General features: G+C 48.0%; 1 protein-coding gene across 1 annotated transcript in view; it reads left to right on the top strand.

The window, feature by feature from the left end:
• ACACA (acetyl-CoA carboxylase alpha) overlaps window positions 1–24,737 on the top strand; it is a 93,259-nt gene extending 68,522 nt beyond the window's left edge. The window contains exons 46-56 of the mRNA XM_085078544.1: window positions 4,363–4,506; window positions 4,616–4,736; window positions 6,351–6,447; window positions 7,928–8,024; window positions 8,625–8,760; window positions 13,014–13,191; window positions 13,439–13,551; window positions 19,393–19,547; window positions 19,810–19,980; window positions 22,138–22,274; window positions 22,563–24,737. Coding sequence (XP_084934670.1) covers window positions 4,363–4,506; window positions 4,616–4,736; window positions 6,351–6,447; window positions 7,928–8,024; window positions 8,625–8,760; window positions 13,014–13,191; window positions 13,439–13,551; window positions 19,393–19,547; window positions 19,810–19,980; window positions 22,138–22,274; window positions 22,563–22,689 — 1,476 coding nt within the window. The 3' untranslated portion in view covers window positions 22,690–24,737. The remainder of the gene's footprint in view (window positions 1–4,362; window positions 4,507–4,615; window positions 4,737–6,350; window positions 6,448–7,927; window positions 8,025–8,624; window positions 8,761–13,013; window positions 13,192–13,438; window positions 13,552–19,392; window positions 19,548–19,809; window positions 19,981–22,137; window positions 22,275–22,562) is intronic.
• The last annotated feature ends 850 nt before the right edge of the window (window positions 24,738–25,587 follow it).

Genomic DNA, 25,587 nt, shown 5'->3' with positions numbered 1-25,587 from the left:
TGCTTCAAGCAAATCCCAGAATAACTGGTCCTGACCATTCCTCTTGGGGTGTCCCCAGGGGACAGTAGGGTGACCTCCTTTTCTGGAGAAATTCCCTGTGGTTCTGGATGGACACATGATGGGAACTGTAGGAACAGCATTGGAGAATTGTGACATTTCTCATGATTAAGCCTAAACTCACACTGGAACGTGGGCAGAGCTTCACTGTCCTGGTGAAAGAGGTCTCTGCACTGCAGCCCTGGGGGTCTCTGAGTATCAGAGTTCTCTGGGGGTCCAGGAGGTGACAGGGGAAATGACCAAGATCTTTAAGTTGGAGACAACCATTCATATTGTTTATGGGGTTCATACCTAGATTAGGGAACCCCTGGCTGAGACAGGTGGGATTTATGGGTGTTGGCACCATGTAGAATAGGGGCTGTAATTTTAGTTTGCAAAGTGTATTGAGTCCTTTTGATTTACCACTGCCTGAGGGAGTGACCTTGAGCAAAACACAGCAGCTCCCTACGCCAGGAGAGGAGAGAGGGGCACAGGGGTTCTGACAAGACATTTTTCATTTGGAAATGCCACTTCACTGAAACTGGAGCTCTTCAGGAAAACCTATCAGTTTGGAGGAGCTTCTCCTTTGGAATTTTTTCGGTGGAATGAAAAGTTGTTTGGTTTTTATTTCCCAGCTGCCTTGTCTTCCCAAATTATTTTTTATTTTTAACATCTACAACAAATATTTTAGAGGTCAGAAGCAACCACTTGGGGACTGTCTGATCTAAAGTTTTTAGTCCAGATCTCCAGACTGCAAAATTTGATTTTTGTGTCGCAACCCAGAAATTTTCCAAAATCCTCCTCAATAATCGCAAGGTGGAAAAGGCTTCCCACCAAGATGCTGCAAACAGAGAGAATCTCTTGTGTGTGTGGCCAGCCCTGCTCACTCTGTATCTGTGAGGAGTGTTGGGATCTCCAGGCAGGAGCTGCAATTCCAAGTGCACCTGGATGCACCTTGCCCTGCTCCCTGCGAGGTGAAGTGCAATTGCTTTTCCCCTTCCCCCTCTGATCTCACTGAGCAGGAGCAGGGAAAGCTCCACCAGCAGGACCTGCCTGTGGATTTGCAGTCAGGAGCCATCCCCAATAACCATCAGCCTGTCAGCTCCCCACCTCCCCCCAGCTCCCACCTCCCCCATCACTCACCAAAGGGAAAAAAGAGCCCGAGCCACAGCTTGAAATATATCATGCAATAGTGTATCATGAATTTCTTGTGAATCACATTGGAGAAGCAGGTTTATTTATTTCTGAGACTCTAAATCAATACAAAGTAGGTCTCTTAGTTCTGAAGCTGGGATGGAGTGGGAAAAAATGAGCCCATTGTACTCTTAAAACTTTGGGGAAAGGAGATGACAGCTATATAATTCCATTTACCAGGCACTAGGGGCTTTAATGTGAAGGTGACAGGGAGCTCTTTGTGCATTTAGAGCACCATATCTTCTAAATAAAAGATCTGTAGACTTGATAGTGGAGTATAGCTCTGCCTTTAATAATCTCCAAGCATTAGACCGAGCCAATCTGTTCCCAAGTCAGAAGGGTCCCCCACCGAACGCTCGTAAATTAGAAGTGCAGGAACTGCACGGATTCAGGGATTAGGAATGCAAGAAGGGCAGAGAGGAGCTGTCTGTGCTCCCACTGCCAGGCACAGGGCTGTGCATTCAGGAAGGGCTCTGGGCTCAGCTGGGCTCTCTTCCCTCTTGCTGCTTTTCCCCCTCTAATCCATGACCCATGTGGGGGAAGAGCTGGAAATGAGCACTGAGCTCTATTGAGGCTTGGCTGCACATAATAGCAGGCAGGTTTGAAGTTCCTACATTGTGTTCCTACATTTTTTCTGATGAGACGTTCATTCCCATCATTTCTGCCTGTTTATGAAAAATAGGCTATTTATAGGACGTGCATATGCCTCTTCTGCTTCATGTTTCTGGCAGACAATGTAAATTGTGGGATGGGAATTGCAATTATTGAAATTATTTGGATAAAAATCTGGCACTTGTATTTGATATAAACACACGATATGCTCGGAATAATAACACCACTTATGTTACATAATGATTCCCATTCAAGCCCTCCAAGCTGTCATGTTTTCAGATCTTTCATCCCGGGTGAAACAGATGAGCCAAGCCCAGCTTTGCAGGGAATGTCCCAACTCTCCAGCAGCTCAGGTTCTGAGAGGAGAAGGCAGCTGCTCAGCATGGGTTGGAGTGCTAGAAAATTATTAATATGCACATGACAGGCCTATAAACCTGTTGAGGAGCATCCTTTAGAGGCTGTTAGAATCCTGGCTCTGTAACAAGAAATGTGGTTTCCTAATGGGTTTTTGGAAGATCAGGTGAACTCGGTGTTGACAACACTGCCCGAGTATTTTGGAGTATTTTGGAACTCTTCTCCAAGGTAGCAAATGACAGGACAAGGGGAAACTGCCTCAAGCTCTGCCAGAGGGGGTTCAGGTTGGACATGAGGAAGAATTCCTTCATGGAAAGAGGTTAAGATCCCTTCCACCCAGACCATTCTAGGATTCCATGATCCTCCTGAAGGCCCTGAGTGCCCAGTGGCCATGCTGGGGATGGAGGAGCTCAGGCTGTGCTGATGGCAGGGCTGATTCAGAGCTCACATGTCCCCTTCTCCTGCTCCCTCTCCTCACCTGTGCACATCCAGCTCATCCCAATCCCGGATCAAACTCTCCTCAGAGCAGCTTTTCCCTGCAGCTGAGCCCCTCTGCCCATGGCTCCATCCTGCCCTGGGATCTCCCAGCCTGCTCCAGGCTCTGCTGGAATGGCTGCAGCAGTCGGGAGAAGGAGCTGCGTGTTTATCTTGATCTCCAAAAAGGGATTTAAGGGCCAGAGCAGGCGGTATATTAGGCTGTTTCATTGCCTGTCAGCAGTGCTAAACCTGAGCTGTCTGCAGTGTCTCCAGATAAGCAGGAGCAGAGGCCCATTTTGCATGTACATACGTTTGCATTAGTTCAGAGAGGGGGAGTTTAAATCCTCTTTATTTTTATTTTCCTCTGTGGGAAGCGTTTAGCTAGGCTTGTGCCTGGCATCTGGAGGCCTGGGCTTTTCCTATCCTTGAACCTAAATCTGTGCTGCTGTCTCCTCTACCATGGCTTTGCATGGCTCTGGTTTTGTTAGAGGAGGAGGAAGATATTTGAGCTCTGAAGGGAACATCCCTGTGCTAAAACACACACTGAATTCTCTGTTTTGGGCTTGGTTTTGTAACATCTGTGCCTTGGATTCTCCTGTACATAAACCTTGACTGACATCTGCCAGCTCCTCTGTCCCCAAAATGAGCTGTGCTGGGTGTTTGGGGGAGGCCAGGCTGTCTGTGTGTGTTTGAGAGGCTTTTTAAGATCCAAATGAAGCAGGTGTGTAATGTCCTCTGTCTGTTAGAAAGACTCAACCCATAAAAATAACAAACGGCGTGTATTTGCTAGAATGTCAAAGTTATGAGTTTATTTTGTAATGATGTGCTCCTGCCTTCATGAGGTAAACTGGCCGTGGCAGAGGTGTTATTAGTAATATGGAGTCAGTGGAGCAGAAAGCCGAGTGACCGAGAGATCAGTGTATCAGTCAGGGAGAGGGCAAATGGGAAGAGACAGCAGGAGAATGAGAAAAGAGCTGCACTGCCCAGCCTCAGATTAGAGATGGGGCTGTGCAAGAGAATGAGGAGCCCCAGCCTGGCTCTGGCCAGCCTCTCCGAGGAGCTGCTGGGGCTTTGTCTGGTTTTTTCCCCCACTTAGAGGTTTAAATGGGTTCACCCTACGGTTTTATTGGAGCAGTTTGAGATTAAGGAGCTGAGCTGGGCTCAGCATTTAGGGGCTTTGGTCACACACAAGGCTCTGCTGCTGCTTGGGGAAGGGTGAGTGGGAAAACTGCCTCAGTTTCCCCAATTGTGTCATTCCCCTTGGGAATTGTAAAATCCAGAATGGTTTGAGTTGGGAGGAACCTTAATGATCTAATTCCACTCCTCTCCCAGGCTGCTCCAAGCCCTGTCCAGCCTGGCCTTGGACACTGCCAGGGATGGAGCAGCCCCAGCTTCTCTGGGCATCCTGTGCCAGGGCCTGCCCACCCTCCCAGGGAGCAATTCCTTCCCAATATCCCATCCAACCCTGCCCTCTGTTCACTGGGGATCACTGGGAAGCTCTTCCCTGCACACAGGGCTTGGGAAGGTGTGCTGGGAAAGGTTTCTTCCATGCTTTTGGTGCCCAAGTGATGCTGAGGTGCTGCAGGGATGGGTTTGAGTGTACCTCCTTAGCCAGCATGTCCTGCTGACATCCCAGCACCTCCTGCTCACATCCCAGCATTGATGGCTTTCCCGTTTTTCCTTCCCCAGGTGCTTGGACGGGAAGTTTACACCTCCAACAACCAGCTGGGAGGGATCCAGATCATGCACAACAACGGGGTGACCCATGACACAGTCTGTGATGACTTTGAAGGAGTCTACACCATTCTGCAGTGGCTTTCCTACATGCCAAAGGTAATTCCTGAGCCTGCAGGGCTCCAAAATGCCACTGCCTGTTCGTCTTCTTTGCAGGGTTTTGGGAAATGGGGATCTCACTTCCTTCAATGTTTTCCTTTTTCCCTAGAATATCCACAGCCCTGTTCCCATGCTGAAAGCCAAGGATCCTATAGACAGAACCATTGACTTTGTTCCCACCAAGGCTCCATATGATCCTCGCTGGATGCTGGCTGGACGCCCCAATCCAAGTATGGCCAGGAGATGCAGCAACTCATTTGTTTCAAGGCTGTTTGCCAGATGTCTGCAATCCAAATATATTTCAGAATCTATAAAATAATTAGTTCCAAGCAATGTGGATATCATAGATAAATATTTATATATAGCATTATTCACAGATAATATTATTTATATATAGTATCTAAAAGCAGCATGTAAATCCCAAGTGCTCAAGGACACCTACAATTAATACTTTTATAGATGATATATTTACTTAGAATAGTTACTTTTATTGATTTCTTTTTTACGATTTAGGGGGAAAGTCCATCCACAAAGGGTCTGTATGTTAAGGAATCTCAGCATTCCTGCAGATCTTTGGGAATTGTTGTGCTGGCACCACTGGGGGTGTGCAGCCTTGTGTAGGTACAAGCTGCAAACAGGGTGACCATTACTCCTGCTGTTATTAATGAGTTTGGGGGGCTAAAATGAGATTTGTGATAAACTAAGTTTTCTGGTTTTGGATAATATTTTTTCATCATCTCTCAAGCAATTCATCCAGCTGTCTGGGTGCAGCAAACGCCGGCTTCCAAATCGAGTGACTTCAGATTTTAATTTAGTGGAAGCGTTAAGGAAAGCAGATGATTCCCTGTGATAAGTTAAAGCAGATATCTCCTAGGTGAAAAGTTAAAGCCATTTATTAGAGGAGATATTGCCGTGATATTCTTCAAACTGACGCCCGACACGAGGCCAGAATCTAAACGATCAGCTTTGGGCTCGCGATAAAGAGATAATTTTGAAATGGATGGTCACATTTTACAGTGGGGCCACAGAGGCAAGGAATGTAGAACACAGTAATTACAAGTTTGGGCTTGATAAAACACTCTCCATCCTGTTTAAGTCAGCAGAGGTTAGCGTGCTCGGATCTCCACTTTTTAATTGGTTTTGGACTTGGGTTTGCAGAAGCAGAGGTGCTTGTTCAGAGGAAAGAGTTCCTTGGGAGCTCTGTGCCAAGGGGTGAAGCTGGGAGGGATTTGGGGGGATTTTTGGGTGGGTTATTTTTATGCTGAGCCTCCCAAAGCCCCAGTGCAAAGCAGAAGCCCCCAGAGAGTTGTGATTTCTGTGATTGACTCTGAGTTCTAAAATATCATTGAAATTTTCGTATTTAATTCCTGCATTTCTTCAGCATTCCTTCTTTCAAGGAAAGATTAGGCAGGATCAAGAGAAGAATATGAGATAAGTTTTTAAATAGAAATAGGTGTTTTGAAAAACATCTTTAATGACTTTACTGCCTTTTGACAAATGTTTGTAGTCTTGAAAAAAGCAGAGTTATTTATTTAAAAGCATGGGAAGTCCCTCTGCTCTCCGAACCCCATCGTTTAACAATAAATGATGCTTTTGCTGATAAATTGCTGTCTTTATGCAGACTAGGAAATGAAATAAGACATGATGGCTGAAGGCAGACAAATGCTCAGCTGTCTAATGTTCCCTTGTATTGTCATCTATTTAAAATTAAATAAATAAAAAGACAGTGCCATGTTCTCCAGTTGGCATTTTTAAGCAAGTTTCAGTTGCTGCTTTGATATTCTGATTTTTCCTTCCCTCTCTCCTTCCTGCTTTGATATTTCCCTTTTTTCCCTTCTCTTCAGATCAGAAAGGGCAGTGGCTGAGTGGCTTCTTTGACCATGGGTCATTCATGGAGATCATGCAGCCCTGGGCACAGACAGTCGTGGTGGGGAGAGCAAGGTAAGTTCTGAGAAGTGTTCCAGACAATTGTTGAAATCAAGTTTGGGTTATGCTTTGCTTTTGTCCAGAACACAACATCCTGTGGTTATTTCTCTCTCTATATATATGTGTATATATATATATATCTATCTAATAGACAGTGCTGGAAAGAAAGGGATGAGATGACCTTTAAGGTCCCTTCCAACCCAACCCATTCCATGGCTCTGTAATTCTCTAATTTAAAGGCTTCCAGGCTAAGCAGTGTGCCAGGGGGTGGAAATCAATGATTTGGCAAAGCCAGAAGCTCTCTGTCCATGCTCAGCTTCACTTGCAGTTCCTTTCTTCTGACAAATTCCAAGTGGCTTTGGACTCTCACACAGCAGGGATATATAACACAAATGAAACAGACTCCTTTCAAAAGCAGTGGCACTTTGAAAAAAACAAATATGAATGTATTCTTCTGGGATTGTTACTGTAAGTGCTGCCAAAACTCATCTCTCGTATGTATGTTTGGAATATGTGTGCTGTTGGCTGTAAATTGTCTTTTATTATTCTATGGCAACTTGTCCAGGGACACACTATAAAACAAGATGTAGCATCTTCATGTGCTAGCCTGATAAAATTTATATGAAGTATTATGGAAAACAGAAGTTGTTTTGAGCTGTTTTCAAGTTCAATAAATAACTGTAATACTTGGATAAAGATGTTCTTTATTAGGTCACATGGGCCCTAATATAGAAGTTATAAGTTACCGATTTAAGACGGCTTCTGCAATTACGGGGTTCCTGCAGACTCTTAATCATGGGGAATGGGAATATTTCCAGCCCCTCAGTGCACATGGGCCCTGTCTCTTCCCTGCCTGTTCGTGTGTCATCAGCCTGGGGTGGCTGGGGAGGCTCTGGGGGCTTTGCTGGGGCTGTCCTGGGAGTGTGGATTCGGCACATCCATGGCTTTTGTGTGAAGGAGGGCTTGGATCCTCCCTGGTGCCTGCACTGCCTGCCCATCCCTCTGTCCCTGCACCCTGCAGGAGCAGATCTGGGAAAACACAGATGGAAAAACCCAGATGTTTTACCTGTGGTTCATCCCAATCTCCTGGGACAGGGAGGTTTTGGAATCAGAGGGGAGGCAGCAGCACTGCAGCCTGGGTGGATTTTGTCAGCTGTTAGGGCAAATGGGAGCAGGGATTGGGAAGCCTTAGAGCTTCATATTTATGTTTTGCCTTTGGGGAGATCTTAGAGCTTCCCATGGATTTATCATTCAAAATTTGGGTATACTTTATTGTGTTTAATTTTTAGAGGGGAATGTGCTCATTTTTGGGATAGATTTTGCTTTGAGAACTGTGACCTCTCTGGACCTCCCCAGCCTTGTGCTTCAACTCTGCAAAAGTCCAAAATGCTGCTCCTGCTGTTTGTCTCTCTTGGGTGTTTGGATGTGAATTGGAAAAACTGTCTCATTGTGCAGCAGCAGGAACAGGAATGGTGTTTGTCTCACCTGTTTGCAGGCTGGGAGGAATACCTGTAGGAGTGGTTGCCGTAGAAACGAGGTCGGTGGAGCTCAGCATTCCTGCTGATCCCGCAAACCTGGACTCGGAGGCCAAGGTGGGTGGGCTGTGTGCTCCTGGCTGTTTGTCCTCTGCAAATGTCCCTCTGGAAGGAACCCTTGGGGGGGATTTTAGGGGGATTCCTTCTCCCCAAATGTGGTACCAATGTGCAGCCATTCCTGGTGAGCTGGGAACATTCCCTGGACTGTAGTGTGGCCATTCCTGCAGGACACACATTTCCTCAGGACTCAGGTGAGGGGCAGGGATTAGGGCCCTGCAGATGTGACAAGCAAAGGTCATGGGATGTTTCATGGCATTCCTGCTCTGACATTTTGCTGTTCCCCTGCCTGATTCCACACCCTGCATCATCTCTCCAGGGTTTTCCTTTTCTTTCTCTTCTCCTTCCCCTCCTTACAGCATCACAGTGTCAGCCTTTCCACACTCTCTTTTCTTAGATGAATTAGTGGGAATGCCCCTCTTGAAGTTGGTGATAAAAGGATTGTCCCAATTTTCCCATGGCCAAGCAGATCCTACACATTTCATGAGTCATATTCCTCATTGTTTTTCCCACATCACAGCTCCTGTTGATTTTTCTATATTTTAACTCTTACATCAATGTGTTTCAAGGCTTGACAGTGGATTTTTTTTTTCCCTCCAGATAATCCAGCAGGCTGGGCAGGTGTGGTTCCCTGACTCTGCCTTCAAAACAGCTGAGGCTATCAAGGACTTCAACAGGGAAGGGCTGCCCCTGATGGTCTTTGCCAACTGGAGAGGCTTCTCTGGGGGGATGAAAGGTGAGCAGCAGTTTGGTGTGTCCTGGGGAGTTTGTCTTGGCTGCTGAGAGCACCACAGTCCTGCTTGAAATTTTGTGAAGGATGTGAGATTAATACTGGAAAATTTAAAGTAAAATACTAGATCAGGGCCTCTTACCTGTGAGTTCATAAAAACAGGAGTTACAGGTGCACTGAGCTGGTGGAAGTTCTCAGGGTGGCAGAGACTGTTGGACTCTTCTGGATCCTCAATTCTTTCCTCTGGAAAATCCCCATTACCTTTCAGGGTGGACTCTGCTCCATGTGCTGCTACTGCACTCCCTCCATGAGTTGCTTTCCCAGCCACACAACCCACTGGGAAGTTGTTGATGTAATTTTACCTCATTTATTTACCTGATCTAGTCCTTAAATACTATCTTGCCTCAAAATGTCAGATCTGGCCTGGCTTGGTTCCTCAGAAACTTGAGTTTAGCTTTGGATTTGGGACCAGAAGCCCAAGGTGGAACAGGCAGCACGAGGATGTTAATATTTTCTATTTCACATCCCAACTTATTCCACCCAGCTGGCAGGAGGAGGAGAGGGAAGGACAGAGCCATTGCAGTTTGCACCTTGCTCTGTGCATTTTCCAGCCTCCTGCTTGCTGCTGGTGTCTCCTGACACTCTCGGTGTCCCTTGGGGAGTTGTTTGCAGTTTTGGTTTCAGTGCTGGCTGGGGATTATGCAGGGAGGGAAAATAAACAATTATGCCACCCCTCAGTGCACACAAACACACTGCCAGGAGCCGACTGCACTGTGGGTAAAATGACTCCAAAATTGTGTGTAATGAGTAGGAAAAGATTAGAGACAGCTCTTGCTATGCTGAAAATTGACATTAGTGAAGGGGGAGGGAGAAAAAAAAAAGAGGGAAAAAAATAAACCCCCTCTTTCCTAGTCGGCCTGGGAGGTCTAATTCCTGCCGTAAAATAAATAAATAATGCCCTAAATCAAGGCAGCTCGTGGTGGTGGCTTCCCCAACGAGCCCTCTCCGTGGCCAGAAGGCTCTTGAGCATAATGCAAAATTAAATTATAAAAAACTGGCTGGAATATTGCGGTGGAGGAGCCATTTGGCAGGGGTTCATTTGGGCGAACCGGCGCTGACCCACGACGGGGAGACATGAAGCGTGAAATTCCCTGGAAATTAGCACCAGGGTCCTGGGCTCGGCAGGGGTGGGCTGAGCACATGCAAATCCCCCAGCTCTGAACCGCTGCTCCTGCTCGGGGCTCCTGCTTTACTTCTCATTTTTGCCTGGGATGGGTTATAAATAATTATAAAAAAATAAAATAAAATAATTCAGTGGAGTGACAAGGCTGGTTTGGAGCTGGGGCTCCCCGGGTGCTGAGCTGTGGGGTTGTGTGGGATGGGTTTGTGGGGTGTCTTGGCTGATGCTGCTTGGTGTTTGCCTTCAGGTCCCATCTGATGTTCCAGGCATCAGTGGGATGTGTTGCAGCTCTGGAGGGACAGGATTGGCACACAGGGAGATGGGACCTCCTGCGGGCTGGGTGTCCATGTGGGCTGGACACAACCAGCTCTGCTCTCCTGGGCACATCCTGCAGCATCTTTCCTTTAATAATAATAATAAATATGAGGTTTTAGTGCTTCATCAGGACCCTAAGGCTGCTGGGACATTGCAGGGCAATGCAGTGCTATAGTGCAGAGTCCCAGCAGGACTGAACTTGGCTGATCCCAAAAGATCCATAGGCACAGAAATACTTCCCTGACCACCTGATGGCACCTGGGAAAGAAAACACTTTCCTGATGCCTCATAGTAAACCTGAGGGAGATTTGGGACTCTGAGAAAGCATTGAGTTCCCCCAATTTCTCTGCTCCTCCTCCCTCTGCCCTGTTCAAACAATTAGTGCTGCTCTTTTCTGCATTTCACCTGAGTAAAATATATACCCGTGGCAGGAGTGAAAAATGTATTGCTAATTACACAATTATTTTATTATGTAGCACTAGTAAAAAATGTCTAGTAAAGAATTAATTCAGTTAAAATAATTTGAATCAAGCAATTATTTTCTTAACACTAGAATTAGCTGAAAGTACTTCAAGTGGTTTATTACTAGCACTACATAATAAAATAATTGTATAATTAGTAATAAATTTGTCACCCCTTTTGAGTCTTTTTCTTTGCTCAGGACAAAGGGAAAGGTTGGAGTTTTGTTTGGTTCTCAGTCCCCACTGTCTCTGCTGGGATTTATTTTTATTCCCAATTAGAGGGAATAAATTGTTCTTCTCTTTGTCAGCATTTGATATCTCTTAAATAACATGAAATTCCTTTTCTTGGGTGTTTGGGCAATGACCTTGGAAATGAAATGGAGAGATCATATCAGTGCCTGTGGTACTAATATATATATATAAAAATATATATATTTGCTTGCGTGTATATATATATACACTATGAAATATAAGATATAAAATATAAAAGGGTGTGTGTATCCCAAAGAGTTAATTTCTTAATTATGTTCATGCTAATGCTCAACACTAAAATGAGGGTTAAATGACAAGGGGACCTTGGCTGGAGTCTCTTTCTTCCCCAGAAATGAGGCTTTTCTCGAGGGATAGAAGGATTTTAGATGAATAAAAGTGTCTCAGTGTTTTCAGACTATTCCTATTACAGCAGGTGTGAGGTACATAAATGCAGCTCCTTAATTTTCCCTGCACTGGTATGTTAATGGCTAGAAAACATGAGGCAAAGTGGGAGGATGTAAGCAAAGAACCCAAAGGATGGAGGGTGTTGGAAGAGAAATGAGGGATGAATACCTGGAGTGTCTGAGGACAAACCCCACTGAAAATCCTCCTGCTGTTTGCAGTGAGCCCTGAAGGAGTGGAGACATTCTGTAGGGTGGTACAAGGGGTAGTGACATGAAATTAATGGGGAGGGAGGGGAAGTTTGGCAGAGTTCTGAGGGAAATCTCATCTATTTGGCTGCAGAAATGCCCCTAAAGAAGCAGTAGATTTATTGTTTGGGGTTTCTAAATGGGAGCTTTCAAAAGCACTGTGGAAGAAATGGTCCTGTGTGAACAAAGAGGTGGGCTAGATGAGCCTAATAACTATTTTTCATTTCTTGTATTTTGATTTAATACTTCTAGATATAATTATATGTAACAAAATATATATATTCAAGAGTGCCCGTTTCCATTACAAACTGTATCCATTAGAAACTATATCATCTCATAGAAATTCTTCTGCCTTCCCTTCTTCTCTTTTATTTAAATCACCTTTGGGGCTGATATTTTCAATGTACTGTCTTTACACAGTGGAGTTGTTCTTATTAATTTTGAGCAAAATGCCTTAAACAAATTTTAATGGAAGAAGAGCAGAATGCTGTTCCCCATCCCTCCCCGCACACATTTTTATGAGGATCTGGAAAAGCTCTGCTGCCCTTAGGTGCATTTTATTCATGTTACACGAGAGGTCCAGGGTAGTAAGTCTGAAATTTGGCAGTGCAGACATACCTGATTTCCCAAACGGTGGGGATGCTTGTGGGCTGGGAGGGCAGGGATGGAGCATCCCTGGTGTAGAGCAGCTGCTGAGAGCTGACAGCCTGCAGCTCTGTGGCTCCATGGAACTGATCTGGGGACATCCTGCAGGCTGGAGAGGGACTTTTCACAAGGACATGTACTGATAGGACAGGGGGAATGGCCCTAACCTGAAGGAGGGTAGATTCAGATTGGGTATTAGGAAGAAATTCTTCTCTCTCAGTGTGGTGAGGCAAAGGGTACCTAGAGAAGCTGTGGCTGCCCCTGGATACCTGCAAGAGTCCAAGGCTGGGGCACTGCTGAGCTGTGACTCCAGGCTCTGTCCTCTCCCCAGACATGTATGACAGGCTGTGTCCTCTCCCCAGACATGTATGACCAGCTCTGTCCTCTCCCCAGACGTGCATGACCAGCTCTTGCAAAGTGAGGGCCTTGCTGCCCTTGTAAAATCCTTGCTCACTTCTGTTCCTTTGGCTAACTAGAAAAGCGTTCTGGGAATGACTCAGCTAAACTAGAGGTGAAAGACAAGTTCCATAATTGTAAAGCAGTTATTAGAACAATCAGTGCCACACCGTGGGGTTGGTGGTTGGTTACACCTGAGGCCTGTTTCTGTCATGTCCTACGGTGGTTGGTTAAACACATTTGTTGTGCCTCACAAGTACAACAAACCAACAGTTTAAGAGCCCTGGGTGTTTGCAATGAAGAAGTGTCTTCACCACACCATGGTGGAGACATTAAAACATCCTGTCTGTCTGTCTGCAGACATGTACGACCAGGTGCTGAAGTTCGGGGCCTACATCGTGGACGGCCTGCGCGAGTACCGGCAGCCCGTGCTCATCTACATCCCGCCGCAGGGCGAGCTGCGCGGCGGCTCCTGGGTGGTCATCGACCCCACCATCAACCCCCGCCACATGGAGATGTACGCCGACAGGGAGAGCAGGTACAGCTCCTGGGACCTCCTCTGGGACTGCCTGGGGTGCTCGCTGTGGCCTGGGATGGTTTGTTTCTGTGGGGTTGGACACTCCTCAGGGGGAAGCTCGTGTGTGTTTTCAGCCTGGATAAATCAGAGCTAAAGGTTCTCCCTTTGTTTTATCTCCCTCAGCATTCTCTTACTTTCCACACGCTTTCCAGCTAACATTGAACCATTCTATTTTGACCTACAAGTGCCTCACTTTTCCCTTTTCCAGAGGAGGGATCCTGGAGCCAGAGGGGACAGTGGAGATCAAATTCCGCAGGAAGGACCTGGTGAAGACAATGCGCCGGGTGGACCCAGTGTACATCCGCCTGGCCGAGCGCCTCGGTACGTGGGACACCTCCTGGGGACACCGGGGTGTGGGACACCTCCTGGGGACACTGAGGTGTGGGACACCTCCTGGGGACACCGGGGTGTGGGACAGCTCCTGGGGACACTGGGGTGTGGGACACCTCCTGGGGACACTGAGGTGTGGGACACCTCCTGGGGACACCGGGGTGTGGGACACCTCCTGGGGACACTGAGGCATGGGAAACCCTCACAGAGGGCACTGAGGAATTTCATCAAAGCCATTTTCAGTTTTATTCACTGTTGTGTCATTTGACAAGAAAGCCAGAGGAGACCACTGCATGTGTGTACATGTGAGATGATAGTCATGCATGTTCAGCATACCCAGGGTGTGTAATATAGTGGGGTTTTGAGCTGATTTCTTTTTTTTATTATATTTTATTGGCTGGATCTCATGGCAGATCCTTGTTACAAAGGCCTGAGTCTAATTTCCAGCTCAGCAATTGCTGACCTCACTAAAACCTCGTGGGCCAAACCTTCAGCAGGCATCGTTTCACGTAACCAAGGGCTTGATCAAAGACATTTTGGGCTGCTGGACTGTCCCTGAGTGTCTGGGGTAGTTTGCAGTAATGATATCCGTGTGCTGTTCAGTTTTCAGGGAATAAGGAATATTGTCCTGTCTCTGTAAACAGGGGATGTGCAGAGCTCAGAGCTGGCACGAGGGTGGTGTTATTACCGCGCCTTCCGCTCCAAGTGATCCCAACGCCTGCTGTACACTCAACATCCCAAAATACAGAGTGTTCAGCAAAATGCACTTAATATCAGATATGTTCTCTCTCAGGGGAATAGGCTCTTTAAATAGTTCTTCACTAGCTCTTACTATAAGAGTATAATCTTACAGAGCCTCCTTTTACCTCCAAAATTGACTACATTTCAGTGGAGGGAGAAGCGTGCGATGTGGGTATGGCTTGAATTTATAAAGCCTTTTGGGATCCTTCAGGAGGAAAAGTGTTCTGCAAATGACTGATAAATCCTGGCTATTGCTGCAGTTACATTTTATTATTTGGCTTTTTTTTAATTTATGGCAGGGCAACAATTTATATACAAAACAACCCTCCTGATATGCCTCGGGAGAAGAATAATAAAGGGTGAAGGGTGAGGGGGTGCTGGGATCAGGGCACTGGCTGCAGAGCTGGTTTTGCGCATGGGCTTGGATTGATCCCAGGCATTTTCTCTATTTTTTGATGATCTTACGTTGGCTCTTTGTTTTCTCTGCCTGTGCTGATTGTTTCTTGGGTAAGAAGCAGGTTGGCAGGTTGGGTTTTGCAGAGCAGCACAAGGCAGCAACTTTTTATCCAAGTTTGTTTATCCTGTGTGGGTGCAGGACACCTGCAGGGCACCCTTGAATCCTGTGGGACACTGGAAAAACCACAGGGGGAAAGATGGGATAGGATTTTCTGCCAAGAGCCTCAAAAACCCAGCACCATGTGAGCAGGCAGGAGCCTGGTTGGGGTTTTTTTCCCTCTTCCTCTACAGGGTAATTACTCCCAGCAAACTCCATACACTTTAATTAAAATGACTGCAACACAAGAGCAAGTCACTTACAACTGTACATAGGGAGAGCTCTAAAAGCTTCAGTCACTGATAAGCATCTCCCCGAGATGGATCGTAATTGCTCCCAGCATCGGGTGATCATTGCTGTTGTTTTGCCACTAATTCCATACCAGAGCAGGAAAGCCAAGATTGCAGGACATACTGAATTGCATAATTTTTTTTTCTTTTTTTTTTTCCTTTTTTTTCCTTTTTTTTTTTTTTGCTGGTTTTCTTTCTGGCCAATTTAAAATTTGTCAAAGTCGGTCTTCTTCTGGATCACTGCCCTTTGATATTTCGCGCACTCCATTTGCCACAAACAAGCCGCAGGGCCGCAGTTCATGCTGACTCCAGCAGAAGCAGAGAAAGCTCCATTTATCTTACACTGCCTGCTGAATTCTTACTCATTAGCTGGGGGTTCACTGCCTCTCTTTAACCCCTGAGTGGCTGTCATCCCTCCCTGGAGCTCCAGAGAGTGGTGGAAGGGAGATGCTCTCCCATCCAGGCTTGGCTGGGAGATGCTGGGGTTGGACTTGGCAGTTGGGGAGTGGGAGAGCGGGGAAGGCTGGCAGATATTGAATAATTTGACATAAATCTGTTCATTATCAATTCTCCAGCACGATTGCTGCAATGTTGATTAGCCCTGTGGTTTATTAAGGTGTCACTCAGAGTTGGGTTGCTCTGAGCAGCGTGGAGCAAAGGGCAGGGGAGAGAGGATGGTCCTTCTCCTGCCCCAGAGAACATTCCCACGTGGAATAGGTGTGCAGGGACAGCAGGGAGCACCCAGAAATGTGGGAGCAATGCTGACTGTGAGCCTGGGGCCAGAGTTAAAGATACAGAGATTTTATTTATTTATTTATTTATTTATTTATTACCATTAGACAAAATCATGTAGGAGTGAAAACAAGTGGTGCCACACGAATTCCATGCCTCGTGTCAGAGGCACAGAGAGATGGGTGCAGAATGGGATGGAGTAGGAGTGAAGGGAATGGCAAAATGGCTCCAGTTAGAGCAAGATTGGATATTACATTTCCATGTTTCTGGCAGGAGAAGGGCAGCATCCAACCATCACCTGATGCATGTTGTGATAGTGGGAATGTCCTCCTTGCTGGTCCTGTGCAGTGCTGCTTGTGTGCTGGAATGCATCTCTAATTTTATTTGTTTAATTTATTTAATTTCCCTTTGGCAGTCAGTCTGTGCTGCTGGGGCTTGGGTCACCCTTTGTTTGGAGAAAGAGTATCCAAAATTGTCTTTAAATTTAAATTTTTAAATTTCCAAACAATGAGTGAACACTCAAGTATTCATCACTCAGCTCGACTTCAACACAACAGTTCCTCTCTGGAAATAAATATTTTGGGTTGCAGGGCCAGAACTGACCCCAGCTGCCAGTTTTTCAGGAAAAGCTGGGAGAAACACTGCTCTTTTGATTCCCTCTCTTGTGGAGTGTTGGGTAAACACAGTCAGGTTGTAATATTTGGTTTTTAGGCAGTGCTGGTTTCAGTAGGTGCTTCCATGTGCAGGTGCTGCTGCATATAAATTGGTGTTAATTCACAATCACAAGGCTCAAAAGCAAGTCTTGCTTTCTGTCAGCTCCTCCATGGCACTTGGCACCTGGGATATCCTCCCAGGAGGCTGTGGGTAGGAATTTTTTTGGAATTATGTACCTTCCACACTTCACCTGTTCGGAAATGAGAGCTCAGGAGCGAAGAGTGGGAAGGGACAGGGGTGGGAATCACAGAAGCTGCTGCACAAGGATATTTCCAGCCTGTGCCACGAGCATGTGTGACCTTCACTGGCTGTTCATGCTGCACCTTTCTGACATAAATCCTGCTGAATATTTAGTGAAGCAATTACAGCCCGTCTCATTTAAAGAAACAAGAGACAATCCAAAAATGCCTGTCTCTCCAGGGACGTGAGTGGCTCCCAGTGACCTTCCCTCTCCCCTCTGGAGCAGCTCTCCCCAGCTGGGCTGGGAGGGACTTGCCTGGGCAGCCTGGACACTGCTGGCATTTTGGGTGTCTTTGCTGAATTTCATAGCCCAGGATGGCTGGGATTAGAGGGGACATTAAAGCTCATCCAGTGCCACCCTGCCATGGCAGGGACACCTTCCACTGTCCCAGGTTGCTCCAGGCCCTGTCCAGCCTGGCCTTGGACACTTCCAGGGATCCAGGGGCAGCCACAGCTTCTCTGGGCACCCTGTGCCAGGGCCTGCCCACCCTCACAGGAGAGAAAAAATTTGTGTCTGGCTAGAAGAGAAGGTGAGATTCAGGTGGGAGATGTGGAAATGAGGTGGCACCTCAAAGTTGCTGCTTCTCCAGGGCGTCTTTTCAACTTGGTTAAGGCAGTTTTGGTCCTGATTGAAGAAGAAGTGTGGAGCCCAGAGGTGTTGGTGTGTTCCCCCGTGGGTGGGCTGAGCTCTCAGGGTGTTGGCAGCAGGAGGAAGATGTTTTCCATCCCTTTCCCATCCTGGTACTCTCTGGAGCCACAGGGACATGGAGGCTGCAGAGCCAGCTGCAGTGCAGGAGGAATGGGATGTTTCCTGGCACTTGAGGAGCTGTCCTGGAGAGTGTCCTGTGCTCCCTGCCAGCTCAGGAAGGTCACACATGTTCTGGTTGTCCCCACCTGTGTGCCAGGCTCACTCCTCATGGAATGGGACCGTCTGGAGCAATGCTCCTTTTGTTTCCCTATTGATTAGCAGCCAATCCATACCTAGAGGTCTATAATGTTCCTATGATTTAAACTTCAACAGTTTCATTAACTGTCAAGTACCTCTAGAGCAAAGGAATCCCATATTTTAACTCCCCTCTCCTTGCCAGGATAAGATTTGTGGAAGGAGACTTCTTTTTCCTTTCTTTTTTTTTTTTTCTTTCCCCAAGAAATAAATAAATAAAGCCCAGGCTTTCTGAAAAACCCTGAGGCCTCAAGATCTGACTAGGAAAGAAAGAAAACCATTCCAAGATATTTAATTGTACAGGGGGCTTACGGGATTGATCGAGAGCTTAGCTTTTTACAATAGTCCAGTGAATAAGAAATGCTCCTGACAAACGATCGATGATGGGATAATCACTCTTTATCCCCCCTCCTCATTGTTACCTTCTTTCTTCCAGGAGAACAGGGTTCAGAAGTCAAAAATCTTTATAGACGCTGCTTTTAAATTAAGCAGAAAATAGACATTGACATATTTGTTAATCTCACCTAAATCATTACTGGGCCTGGCTGGGTGGACTCGGTGGCAGGGGCAGGAATTCACGAGCTGGGCTGCCTGAAGTGCTTGTGTTGCCATTAAAACCAGGGAGCCTGGGAGTTCAGCGTGGAGAAATCTAGATAATTTTTTATTCTGAAGGTTAGAAGGGGAGCTTCTCTTAATTAAAACCTTCTTACTCGCATCTGAAGGGTTAGGTAACATTTATATTGGTGAGCACATAAAAACATTCCTTCTCTGGGAAGGATCTTGGTCTGGATGGCCTGAGCCTTGGAAAAATAGAAATACAGGGTGTGTGAGCAGGCACTGGAGTGCTCAGGCCACTGGGGAGCTCATCCTTTGGAGCAGCTGCCTTGGATTATCGTGCCTGTGGGAATGAGCCGTGGGAAGAGCAGGAGCATCCTGCAGGTGCAGTGGGATGATGTCCCCAGGATGCTGTCTCAGCTTCCAGCTGTGCTTTAGAGCCTTCCTGAGAACAGATTAATATCTGATCTTCATGCTCAGGAGCCTGTGCTGGAATCTCCTTGCATGAGTTTGATCACCTCTGTGAGCCAGTTTGGGCCCAGGACAGTGAATTCCAGCCTTGGATTCTGCACTGGGGGAGGTTGGTCCCTCTTGTTGGGGTTTGTGTGAAGCCTCTGCCCAGTGGTTTAAGGTGGAATAGTTGCGTTGGGATTGCTCTGGCTCCCTGCTGTAATTCCAGGGGTCCTGGAGTGGGTTCTGGCAGGAAGCAGCCTAAAGGAGAGCTGGCAGTGGTGAAGGTGCTTTGACATGGTCTGTGTTTTGTGCTAAATGAACAGCGTGTTGGGACATTATTCTTTTTTAGGAGTAAGTCCCGTAAATGTCACTTAATTGATGGCTTAGATCATTGGCATTTAAATGGAATGGAGTTTCCATGGTGAAAACAACCTCAGAGCTCTTGCCTGAGGATCTGTGGCACAAAATCTGGGCTGGACCACTGAGATTTGCTGGGAGCTGCTGGGAGCTGATGCTCTGAGCATTGTCCTTTGGCTTTCCCAACCTCTGGACTGCCTGGAGCTGCACCCCCTGAGCTCCCTGCAGGCTCTGAGCCATGTCTGTGCTTTCAGGCACCCCCGAGCTGAGCCCAGCTGACAGGAAGGAGCTGGAGGCCAAGCTGAAGGAGCGGGAGGAGTTCCTGATCCCCATGTACCAGCAGGTGGCCATGCAGTTCGCTGATCTGCACGACACCCCCGGCAGGATGCAGGAGAAAGGAGCCATCACCGTGAGTATTCCAGAGCTTTCCTGGGAATGGGCTGGGAGCCAAACCATCCGTGCTTCTGTGGAGCTCCTGATGAGCCCTGGTGTGCCAGAGTGGGAATGCCCCAGGCTCAGCCCTGGGAGTCTCCATGTCCCTCCTGTGCCAGGGGTGTAACCAAGGACACAACGAGTCCCAGCCTGCATTTCCCTTTGGCAATGAGGTGTCTCTGTTTCTCCATGTCACTGTTGTCCCTCACTCCTTTCCCCTTCTCCTGTGCCTCGGGCAGGATGTCCTGGACTGGAAAACCTCCCGAACTTTCTTCTACTGGCGGCTGCGGCGGCTGCTGCTGGAGGATGTGGTGAAGAAGAAGATCCATGATGCCAACCCCGAGCTGACCGACGGGCAGATCCAGGCCATGCTGCGCCGCTGGTTCGTCGAGGTGGAGGGGACAGTGAAGGTCAGTCAGGGAGGTCACCTGGGCTGTGTCCTGCCAGGGCTCAGGGGAGGTCACCCTGTCCTGCTGTGCCCAGGGCAGCCACCCTGACCCCCTTGCCCTCTGCAGTGTGGGGATGGTGGGCATTTCTGGTTGAATTGTGCTCAGCTTGCAGTCTCTGAAGGGCAACCTCTGGAGCTGCTCTTGGGCTGGTTTTGTCACAAGCCTCCAATCTCAGTATTTAATTTCATTTTATATTTTATTTTATTATTCTAGTCTATTTTGTTCTGGTTTATTCTATTTATTTTAATTCTATTCTATTCTATTTTTTATTGCATCTGGTTTTATTTTATTTAATGTATTTATCTCCTTGTATTTTACTTTATTTTATTTTATTTCTTTCTTAAATGTTATATTATTTGTTTCATTTTATTTTACTTTGTCACTTTATTTCTTTCACTTTATTCTATTTATTTTACTTTATTTTATTTTTTAATTTTTATGTTTTACCGTACTTTCTTTATTTCACTTTATTCTATTTATTTTACTTCATTCTACTTTATTTTATTGTTTTAGTTTTTATTTTATTTTTTTTTCATTCTGTTTTTAAAGTCCCCAACACCCAGGGGTTCCAGGGAAGGGGGGAATGTTCTCTGGAGGGCAGCAGCCTTTCCAAGGTAGAGCCTGAGCTCTCCAAAAGCAGGCAGCTCGTTAGCTAATACATTACACCAATCAAGGAGAGTTATCTTAAGCCACAATTAATCTGCTCCCTGGCATATGTTGATAGGGAAGCATCATGCTGTTTCTTAATTAAAAGCAAACGGATTAAAAATGATTAATAAGAGTATTAAATATTCTCCTAAACTAAAAGCTTTGGGATTCTTGGGTAAATGGAGCTTTACACAGGTCTGTGGCTCTATCAGCTTCCCGGGTTGGGTTTTTCCCCCTTCCCTGGAATCTTCCTTTGTATGCAGGGAATGTTGCTGCATGGCAGGGAGTGAAACCCGACCAGTTCCAAATCATAATAAGGAAAAACAATGAAATAAGCAAAATCTTGAAGTGACATCACTGGGCTGAGACAGTCAGAGACATCGAGTGAAAGAAAATAAAATAATCCTGAGGTTTATGAAGTGTGTCAGGGCTGGGATGGGCTCTGAACCCGAAATTCCTCCCTGGGAGGGTGGGGAGGCCTTGGCACAGGGTGACCAGAGAAGCTGTGGCTGCCCCTGGATCCCTGGAATGTATGTGGCACTTGGGGACATGGTCAGTGGTGGCCTGGGCAGTGCTGGGATGGTTGGACTCGATGGTCTGAGAGGCTTTTCCAGCCCTAAGGAATCTGTGATTCCCTGGCTCTGTGGCCCAAAGGGGTGGCAGGTTCTGGCTGCTCAGGGGTGCCAGGAAGGTGCCACCACAGTGTCACCCACCCAGCTCATTGTCATTCTGCCTTTGACTCGGTTAGTGATAACAGAGAAGGATAGTGCACCTTTAAATGAGGAGCTTTGTGTTTAATTACCCAAATAAAATGACATAAATATGAATGAGTGCTAATGGCAGTACTTGCTTTTCCGGAAACCATTAACAAAACGATTCTTAAATGATTTGTAAAGAAAATGAGAGGAGAGGAGAGAAGGCTGTTAGGGGCTCACACACTCCTGAGTTATTACACAGCCAACTATCTAGCAAATATCAGGTGAAATGATCTTGTGAAAGGTAAAACGGGGCTGAGGGTTGCAGACCCCCTGAGCTGCTCTGCTGTGCCCCAAGTTTGGGGGATTCTGGGATTACTGGGGACACCAGCACTGGGTCAGGCTGGAGATTTTGGGGTCCCAGGAAGGTTTAGCACTGGGAGAAGCCCTGGAGCATCTCAGGGTCAGCTGTGTTCCACAGTAATGTGGGGAGCTGATAACCAGGGAAACTGGGATTTGTCTGGGACAGCTCCTGGGACTGATGCAGCTCCTTTGCTGCAGCACTGGCCAACCACCTCCTTGGTGCCCTTCCATCACATTTATGTCAGGAGACGCAAAAGAAATGTATGATTTTTGACCTTGTGCTAATTGTTAGGTGTGTTTGTGGGGATCCCCAGCCAGATGTGTCACCCACAGCTGCCAGCCCAGTACCTGTGGGGTGAATGTGGGGAGGGGACAGGGCTAGGGCAGTGGCTGATGCTGTGGGGTTTTGCAGGCCTACCTGTGGGACAGCAACAAGGACCTGGTGGAGTGGCTGGAGAAGCAGTTGACAGAGGAGGAGGGAGTTCGCTCAGTGGTGGAGGAGAACATCAAATACATCTCCAGGGATTATGTCCTCAAGCAGATCAGGAGGTCAGTGAGGCTCTGCCTGGGAATGGGAATTTGGAGATAGTCTGGAGGGGATTGGGGTGGTGGGAGCAGGGATGGCTGTAGAGCTCCAGCCCTCTGCAGCCCCCCAGGCTCCACACGCTCAGGATTCCATCCCTGGGTGGCTGAACCTGCCTGCCACCAGCAAATGAAACACCCTGGGGAGCTCTCAGCTGCTCCCAGCCCAGCCCCACATTCCAGCCCCCCAGGATTCCTGCTGGGAGCTGCGGGAAGCTCCAGAACGAGTGCCTCACCCACCTCTCCTCTCCGCAGCCTGGTCCAGGCCAATCCCGAGGTTGCCATGGATTCCATCGTGCACATGACCCAGCACATCTCCCCCACCCAGCGGGCCGAGGTCGTGCGGATCCTCTCCACAATGGACTCTCCTTCCTCCACGTAAGAGCATCGATTCCCACACTGCCCTGCCCGGCGCCGCGCAGGAGGAACCGGGAGCTGCGAATTGCCCTTTGTCTGCTCGGCCAGCGCCGCCCGACCGCGCCGGGAGGCTCAGGGAACGCTGCCACAGTGACAGTTTTATTTTTTCAAATCAGGCCGACCAGAGGAAGTGTGTCCTCTGGCCAGGGACACGAGGAAAATGTATAAACACAAGCGCCTGCGGAACTGAGTCCCCGCTGTCCTCCTGTACCTTATTTATTGAACAGCGCGGGGCTGGCCGAGCCCCGCCGGGCGATGAAGGTGCTGCGGTACCGAGAGGCCTTGGCACGGCAGGGCAGGGCTCTGCAGGGACACCCTGTCCTTCAGGGACACCCTGTCCTGCAGGGACACCCTGCCCTCCTGTCCCCCTGCCCGCGCCCGGCCGCGGCAGCTCCGCGCTGACAAGTGCCAATGTCCCCTGTCCCCTTCCTGGGGACCCCCGCAGCCCCTGGCTCTGTCAGTGGTGATCTGTGTGTCACTCTCTGTCAGTGGTGATTTGATTTGTGTGTCCCATGTCTGTCTTGTCTCGTAGGTAGAGGAAACCCAGCCTTTAGCTGCTGTGCCAGGGCTGTCCCTGTGTCCCCAGGAGGCTCCCGGGCTCCCCAGGGCTGCGAAGGGTTTTGGGGGCAGGATTGTGGGGGGATGAACCCCCCTCCCTTTGCCTTTGTGCCCAATTCCTTCAGAACAGAATTGTGTGAGAGGCCCTTCTGGGAGGAGATACAAGAGACCAAAGTGCAGCTGCTCAGCATTTCTGCTCTCCCATCCCTGCTCGTTTCCAGGGCTGACAGCCAGGGCAGCCCCACTGTGTATCCTTGGTGTAAAGTGCTCATCCCTTCCCTGGGGTAGCAGGAGGCAGATCCACACAGCTGAGGTGAGTGAAGAGAAAGGACAGAGCCAAATCCCCCATGGGGTCAGAACTGCAGAAGGAAATCTCAGTCTGAGGATCTGAGGAGAGCTTTTTTCCATCCTGTCCTGCCCCAGAGCTGCCTGTGCTGTTAACTCACCTGGGCAGGTGGAAATGTAAAAGTGGGGTTTGGTTATCTCATTCCATGGTCAGGAATAATTGGGTGGCAGGTGAGTGCAGGAAGGGGTGGCAGCTGCCCAGTTTCCCCCAGGCTGACCCAGCCCACATCCCCAACTTCTTTCTAGGTGTTTTTTATGTACCAAAAGCTCAGAGAAGCTGCAGTGCTGGAGGGAAGCACAGCCCACCCCTCACACACAGTCCTGGGCTCACACCAATGATGGTCTTGGAAGAATTTCAGATTTTCCAGTCCTTCCTTCAGTCCAGCAGGAAGGGCTGTAGGTCAGCAGGATGGTACATCAGAAGGGCTGTTTTTATGAGGGAATTAATCAATGATGCTGCCAGTGCCTCTCACCTCTCCGTGTTTCCTCCCGAAGTGCAATGCAGCCCTTCTGCCTGTGGTGCCAGTGACTGGAGGTGCCAGCCCAGGGACACTGCTCCCCTGCCCGTGGCCAGCAGAGCTCAGCCACCTGCAGGACTTGCTTTTTCTTAATAGTTAAGAACCCTAATTTGATTTAAGAGATTATTTTTTCCACTAGAGCCCCCTGAACAAGCCCCAAAGATGCTTTTGCTTACGCCAGGGTGGGCTGCAGCAGGACACACGGACAGAGAATGTCTCAGCCAGGCAGGACCGGGACTGGTGGGGCTCCTCCTCCCCTGTCACCAGAGTCCCTTTCCCAGGACATCCCAGGTGCAATGGGAAGTGTCCCCGAGCAGCTCCCCATTCCAGTGTTCCAGCACTGGCTCAGGCCCCACTTAACTGGGGGCAAAGCTGCTCCACAAGAATCTGTTGGGTGACATCGGGGCCTGGCAGCAGCCTTGGGGCTCTGGAGCTGCTGGGGCAATGTGGCAGCAGCTTCTGTGATGTCCCCAGGGCTGTTTGGGGTCACTGGGGGGCAGGGTGGGGGAAACGCCCTGGGTACGAACGGTTCTCGCTGGTGCTGAAGTATTTCACTTACCTCAATTTCTTTTAATAAAAAGAATGAATTACAGCTGTGTGGCTGCGAGTGGGATTTGTCACCTCCTGTCCTGCACTGTGCCCTCACTGATCATCAGCTCATCCCACAGCTCTGCCCCTCCCCAGGTGTCTCCAAGCCTGATTTTGTCCACTCCACATTCCCATCCTCCCTGATTTATTTTTATCTTTAACATCACAGTGAATGGGACAAATGGGGAGAAAAACCCCAAACCCCAGGGATTGCTGCCGAGGTGGGAGAACATCAGGATTCTCCTCCCAGGGTTCTGTGGGCAGGGATGGTTGGCCTGGAGGATGGGGGAGATCTTTTTCCCAGCAGGAGCCCACAGGAAAGGCCCCAGCAGGGCTTTGGCTAAAGGAGCTGATCCACAACCACCTTTGGGACATCCCAGCAGCAAAGGTGAGAATTCAATCTGCCAACACAACCCCAGCAGCTGATCTTTCACGTTTCTCAAACCAGAATGATGATAGTTAAAATTTGGGGGGTGGTGAGAGGACAGACCCTGCTGAACTCCAGCATCACATTTAAAACTCTTTAGCCTAAAATATCTACATATTAAAATGCCAAGAAAAGACGTACCAAAGCCATAAGCTCTCCAAAGCCCAAGATCAAAGTGCCATCATCTTTTAATGTAAACCTTTTGTTGCATCAACAGTCTTAAGAGGGATGAGAGACATCAAAATAAAAACTGAGACAAACTGGGGCTTTGTAGCTGTTTTTTGTTTTAGTCTCTTCTCTCAATTTGGGCCATGAAATAGGTCAGCTCCATTACTGATCAGCCTTCCCACAAATATTTAAAACAAATTGAATTGCACACCCAATACCCATCACAATTACGCCAGGCACAATAACTAAATTAGCAATT

Source organism: Lichenostomus cassidix, chromosome 19 (genome assembly GCF_008360975.1).
Source record: "Lichenostomus cassidix isolate B80296 chromosome 19, HeHo_3.0, whole genome shotgun sequence".
Lineage (NCBI taxonomy): Eukaryota > Metazoa > Chordata > Aves > Passeriformes > Meliphagidae > Lichenostomus > Lichenostomus cassidix.
Note: the sequence above shows the minus strand (reverse complement) of the source record. Positions and strands in the feature narration are given on the sequence as shown.